The sequence below is a fragment of the Mustelus asterias genome, chromosome 13 (assembly GCF_964213995.1).
Source record: "Mustelus asterias chromosome 13, sMusAst1.hap1.1, whole genome shotgun sequence".
NCBI lineage: Eukaryota > Metazoa > Chordata > Chondrichthyes > Carcharhiniformes > Triakidae > Mustelus > Mustelus asterias.
The window spans coordinates 22632372-22639173 of record NC_135813.1 but is presented as its reverse complement, the minus strand read 5'-3'; the positions used below and the strand labels follow the sequence as shown (position 1 = coordinate 22639173).

At 42.7% G+C, this 6802-nt stretch overlaps 1 protein-coding gene across 1 annotated transcript in view; it reads left to right on the top strand.

Moving 5' to 3' along the window:
- The first annotated feature begins 2135 nt into the window (after nucleotides 1-2135).
- LOC144503060 (LIM/homeobox protein Lhx2-like) overlaps nucleotides 2136-6802 on the top strand; it is a 22537-nt gene continuing 17870 nt past the window's right edge. The window contains exons 1-3 of the mRNA XM_078227562.1: nucleotides 2136-2333; nucleotides 3860-4062; nucleotides 6649-6797. Coding sequence (XP_078083688.1) covers nucleotides 2136-2333; nucleotides 3860-4062; nucleotides 6649-6797 — 550 coding nt within the window. The remainder of the gene's footprint in view (nucleotides 2334-3859; nucleotides 4063-6648; nucleotides 6798-6802) is intronic.

The window sequence follows — 6802 nt, the reverse complement described above, 5'->3', positions numbered from 1 at the left end:
CTTTGGTGGCCACCGTGATGTGAAATTCTCCTTGCTGGGTTGAAAATGGTACTCTGCTGTTTGTTTTACATTTAAATACTGGAAATCTGAAATGCTGAGCTTAACAAACAGTGAATGACATTGACCATATTTGCCGAGAACCGGGGATCATGGACTGGTTACAGAGCAGAAGGTGGCCATCCCAGCTTGACAGTCGACGCCAGCTCCCTGCCTCCCAATCTCCCGCCTCTTTCCCAAACATTTCCTTCCCCAGGTATTTATCCAATTTCCTTCTGAAATCCCCAAACTGAACCTGCCTCCAGCAGCCTCTCAGGCAGCACATTGCAAATTCGAACCACTGGCGAAGCGTTTGTCACCCTATGCTTCTTTTACAAACACTTAATGTCCGCTGGTTCCCGACCCTCCGCAGAAGAGAAGCAGTTTCACCCTGTCTACTCTGTCTAGAAGCCCTCATGGTTTTTTCAATCTTCCATTCTCTTAAGGAGAACGACTCTAACTTCTCCAATCGAACCCGGTATAGGATGTCTCTCCATCCCTGGAGCCATGCTCTCAATTTCTTCCCGCACCTTCTCCCATCCTTCCCAAAGTGCGGTGCGCCCAATTGGACACAGTACTGCAGTTGCTGCCAAACCAGTGTTTTGTAAAGCTTCATCACAACTTCTGTGCTCTATGCCTCTATTTACTGTATAAAGGCCTTGGTCCCAAGTTAAACTTTCTCAGCACGCCGTCACCTTCCAGATGCTCTATCTGTTTCTGGCCTCCCCGTGGTATTGTATCCTCTAGATTACTTCCCCCGTTCTTCTTATCAATGTGAACCACTTCACACTTCCCTGCATGTCATTGCTTCTGCCATGTGACTGCCCATTCCACCAACCTCTTGCTGATCTCTATCCTCCTCACAGTTCTCAATATGTTCAGATTTTGGTGAAACTTGTGTCTAATTTGCTTACATTTGCAACTGTGGCCATAAACTGCCGACAGAAAGTTGAGATGTAAGTAGGTTTCATATGACACAAGACGCGTGGTGGTGACTATCACTTGCAAAAAGATGGAATTAAATCGGCGGAACAAAACTGCAGTGATAATTTGGATCTTCTCCTTCCTGTAGCCTACTGTATTTTTGAAGGGGAAGATTGAAAATGGGCTTAAAGAGTTGGATTGGCTTTTGTAAAGGAACGTGGAATAACCAATTCACCCTTTTTTGCTCGCCTCATTCAGATTCAACTTAAAGCATTGATCATTGTTTGGGACCCCAGTTTTGTGGCGCCTATTCTCAGTCAATATCCTGGGGGTGGTACATTCGACTTAAACTGCTGTAAGCCAACAAGATTCCACAAGTCTGGATTTTCAGTGAACTTGCGTGAAGTGTGACAGTATCTCGTCAAGTCGAGTTTACCCAGGGTCAGGATTGCAATGACCCTAACGCGTGTTGGTTATGCTGGAAATTGTAACGGTCAGACCAACTAATTACCGTCCTGCGCCTTTAATTCTGTAAAGAAAAAAATGTTGAACTCTCCAAACTGTTTTTTCTCTCTCTGTGACACCTCAGCAGTTCCCCTTTAAAAGTAACAGCCCTCAGCACGCGTTGCTATAATAGGAAGGAGGCGATGTTCTGACAGCCAATGGGTACCTGGGGGGGGCGGTGACTTGCGGGTCCCGATAGAAAAGGCGCGGAGTCGGCGCTGGCCGGAGCTGTCAATCAGACAGAGAAAGAAAAAGCTTTGCAAGTCAGTGGCGTTAAAGGATTACACTAAATGCAGAGCGAACTCCTCCTCCCCAATTACTCACACAAGGCTTTGCTTTGCAGAAGAGTAACTTACTAAAAACAACAAGCCTTCAAGTCTGCAGCTTTTTGCATCGAGATCAGACATTGCAAAAAAAACCCCTGTCTTTTTCCTCTCTCCATGTGATCAATTACCGACAACACATCTTGATGGGAGCTGTATAAAGAGAGCGGGCTAACCCCCTCCCCCCCCCCTTAAAAAAAAACCGATTCCAAGTGACGTGATTATTATTACTTTTCTTTTCCTTCTCCCGGACCTGTGGTTTTGACCTCGTTTTTTTCCCCCTCTCCCTCTCTGAAAAATAAGAACAAAAACTGAGGGAGAGGTTTTTTTTTAGAGAACTGAGCCTCAATGCATGGGCTAGGTCTGCGACTTATGGAAGTTCTGGGCTCGAAGTCTGAACAAGACACGTGTAATTTCCGTCAGTCAGCGATGCTTTTCCACGGAATCTCAGGGGGTGAAATGCAGGGAGTTATGGAAGAGATGGAAAGACGAGCCAAGAACGAGCCAGCCATCAGCTCGGGGGTAGACATGGGGGAGAGAGACACGGTAGGCAACAGAGCTTTGACAATTGTATATTTTATATATTATATATATCTACAGAGGACTGCCCTGAGATTGGGCAACTGTTGTTTAAAATAATTGTGTGCACCTACGGTTCACCAAGTTCTGTATTTTTATTCATTTAAAAAAAAAGCAGAATTGAGAATATATTTAACTGCAAAGATACCAAAATGTCTAAAATTCGAACCGAATAGCCAGCACTCAGCCGTACCGATATCATCTGGGGCATTTATCAGATTTGTATGATTTAATTAGGTATTAAAATTAATCAGATTTTAAGTGGAGATGTACTTGAGGGGGATCCAACAACTTTAGAGAATTCTCAGCACGTCTTTCTTCTTAAAATAAGAAACTCTACCAACCAGCCGATCCGACTAGTTTTTGGAGTGTAACGCAACCTTTTAAAAAAAATTGTGATTGTTCCCTCTCGAAACAACAACCACAACAAAAAAACTTAGTAAAGAATTCAACTGCTTTCGGTATCTCCCTTGAATTTGATGAAGTTTTCTTGTCACAAATTGAAACGGCGAATTAAAGCCGGTTGGTGCGTTCAGGTTAAGGAGACTGGAATGAGATAACTGAGAAAACGCGGTGGCAGAAGAGAGTTTCTCTGAAGGTATATTGCTCCGAGTAAGCTTCTGATGAAAGATGAAATGGAAAATAAAAAGCGGTTTAACTTGGTACAATGTATCAATTGAATCTAATAATATAACGGTACAGTTGACGGCTAACTCTATCGAATGCGGTTTAAACGGTTTCACAGGATTTGTTAGAATGCACACTGATTTTATTCGGATTGATTTATTTCACACCGCTGCCCGGGCTGCTTCGCTGGGTTGCTTAAGACTTCAGGATCGGGAAAGGCCTGTATCATAAATAATAACACATGTTATTAAAGCCGCGACTTTAAAAGTGACAGTCATTCCAGGAGAATATGATTAATGGCATGGGGAAGGAATAAGGGACCCAGATAGGCAAAAGTATGTTCGATAAAGTGGAATTGGTAGCGGGCAGATATATTCTGCACCTCAGCACTGATGAGATGTTTTAAACTGCAGTTGTGGTGATGGGTGTAAGCAAAGGGCCTGTGTGCATAACGGAGCAGGTAGACATTGGTTACTCATGAGGTTCATTTTGAATGCGTGTGAGAATTTGAACTTAAAAGTCTCTCAAAGGGCCGGCACAAGTGCAATTTTTACATTGCGGCGAGCTGAGAGAAAGAAACGAGTATTTGCAATTTCGATGTATACATTTGGTTAACTAGTAACTTAATACTAAACAGCACAGCTTCGGTTAGAACATATCACGATACTTATTGTTTGCATTATATCATTTGCAAAGGTAAATAAAACGTGGCGGTGGAATTCACTCCACCAAACTTGGAAAAGAAAATAATCTGATTCATGGTCGATTTAATGGATGGTCTTTCCCCAGATGATAAGATGTAACCCTATCTGTGGTGCGTTGCAAAGTGGGTGCTGATGGGGTATATCCTGCTGGTGTTTTTGCAGACTATGCCGTCCATTAGTAGCGAGAGACCGGCTCTGTGCGCAGGCTGTGGGGGGAAGATCTCTGACCGGTATTATCTGCTGGCTGTGGACAAGCAATGGCACATGCGTTGCCTCAAGTGCTGTGAATGTAAACTGGCCCTGGAATCCGAATTGACCTGCTTCGCTAAGGATGGCAGCATCTATTGCAAAGAGGATTACTACAGGTACCTAGACATGTTTTAAAAACACATACAAACACACAATCAATTTGTCAACCTGCAGTAAAACAGAGGCCCAATATTTTGCATGCAGTAAGCCAGACAGAATATCATAATTTTACAACAATTAAGTGGAGTAGTCAGATTTGGACCCCCGACGTTAACATTACTGCCATCCTTATCTGAACCCATGTGCATGAATTAGACTTTGTCAAGAAGCACTTCAGAACAGATAGCATATTTGTTACTCATTGAAACCGGGGCAAAGTGGGAGCATTTCTTTCAAGTGACGAACTGGGCCTGAATAATTAATACAGGGCCCTTTCTTTAATTGTTTTATGCAATGAGATACCAAAGGTTTAAGATGGATTTACTGCAGAGTCCTGTTACCATGCTAAAAGCATAGCGTCAAAGCGAAGCGAGAGGATTATCTATTCCTGCTAGAAATGATTCGCGACACTTAATTCAAATGCCCAATTAAATTATTATATGCCAAGGCCCGGGTTGCTTGTAACCAGTTACTGGAGGCACTTAATATAGATGTATATTTTTAAAAACAAGATATTGGCAGTAGCAAATAGAGTACAATCGAAACAGCGAAATGTGACCTGTTAATATTCTAATGATGTTCTGAATTGTATTAGATAGCATTTAATGGCAACAGTGCAGTTTAATATGAGGGAATGCACAGCACCCAGTACGAAAAGTCCATTAGAATAATCTGGCTGACCACAAAACATCCTCAATTCATTGGGCCCACAGAGTTGCAGCTATTTTAGCAGCGAAAGAGCAGGAACTAACCTGCGGTTAAACTGCCTGCATTTGTACTGGGTCTGTTTATGGCATTAGATTGACTCTGAGTTATTAGTTAACTATGGTCTGAATTTAACTTGTGGCGAACGCAAGAGATGTGCGCTGTTTTGTTTTGGCTGAATGATTTAGTCCCCCCACTCTCTCTCTCCCCCACTCTCCCAGCTATTCATATTGGGCAGGGACGCAGGGAGAAAATAAGCCCCTCCAAACTGATGGTAGATTATTCACAGGGAGTTTAGCATGAGTCCATTACTGTATTTGAAAAGAATAAATGTTTTCACACGTTTATTGGGACGCAGTGGAAAACTAAATTAACATGCGAGCAAGAGAAAGCCCAGCATCTTTTCAAAGTAGGGACACACGTGAGTCTATGGATGAGAATATGAAGAGGGGGGGGGGGGGCTGATAAATGATCACCTAACTGACACAATCCACATTCAGCGAATTAAGTGAACTCTTGACGCGAAGATGCTGCCGGTAATAAACATATCTAAAGATCCCGACCATCTACTCGCGATTTTACCACGCAACCGCCAGACTGTCCGGTGCGACCAATTCCGCCGCGCACACTTTTATTTACATAGTTCATTCAAATAGTTAATTTTTTAATGATGCGGTTTTGCACCGAGCGTAATGTTTTATGCATGATCTTCTAATTAGGGGACCGCGCCACGTAATTTAAAGCAACTCGCCAAATTAAAACCTGGTGTTTATTTCCGCATGCACGCGCTTTTATAGCAGCCAAAGATATTTGACATGCTACCTGAAACAGAATAAATGCGCACTGTTTATGAAAAAGTGGAAAGGAACCACATAGATAAGTCTCAGTTCAAGCTAAAATAGCGAATGCCATGCAAGTCAGTAATAGCAATGTCATTAAATTGTCACAATCTTTAGCGGGAAATGTTAAAGTTATGAACAGGTCGGAGTTTTCACTAGATAGTTTAAATTTCGAATCGTCCTGGTTTAAAAACAAACGGAATAACTTGCTTCGCTAGTGTTTGAATAGTTAATGAAAGTGGAACTGCAATACATTTAAATGATTCAGGCGGTATGATCTGGACTTTAAACTAAAAAACGATTTTCCCAGTGGGCCCCACCAAGAGTGCTTCAACTTTGAACCCTCAAAGCAGAAGCAACTCATTATCCAAATAACGACTGATTGTAAAAAAAAAGGAACTCAATGTCTTCCTGCACGGAATTGCGTTACAATAATGACGATTTTTGAAATAGTAAATGCATACAAAAAGACGACACGTCGTTATTTTTCAAGCGCCACAGTGGAACTGGCCTCCACAATGTTTAGCACCCACCGTGACGGCCAGAAGTTGTCCAGGCCAGGGTGACATGACAACTCCAACCGCGAGAGTGAATGATTTTTTTAAAAAATTACATTTTGGACCGACACAGCAAAAGCAAACACATTCCGAATCTGGCCTCTATATCAGAAGGATCACAGTTAATTCTGTTAATATCTGGAAACCGAAAGTGGCAAACTCCACAGCTGAGAGTAACTGCCTTCAGCGACTAAAACTGGCAGGGCTCTGCTAGCTGGGAAGGTTGGGGTGGAGGCGGTATGGGGGTGCTGTTAGGGGGCAAATTGCATTGATTGTTGTGTGTGTGGCACCCGAGATACATTCAGAAAGAACCCTCTTAAATCGGTTTAGACGGCTACAGAACATTCATAGCCACCATAAAAAAAGATGTAAGACTTTAAACGATTTGTCAAAAAAGGTATCAAAATGTTTTAATATTTATGCTTCCCCCCACCCCCCGCAGGAGATTCTCCGTGCAGAGGTGCGCCAGATGTCACCTCGGAATCTCAGCATCAGAAATGGTGATGAGAGCAAGAGATCTGGTCTATCACTTGAACTGTTTCACATGCACAACTTGCAACAAAATGCTGGCAACCGGCGATCACTTTGGGATGAAG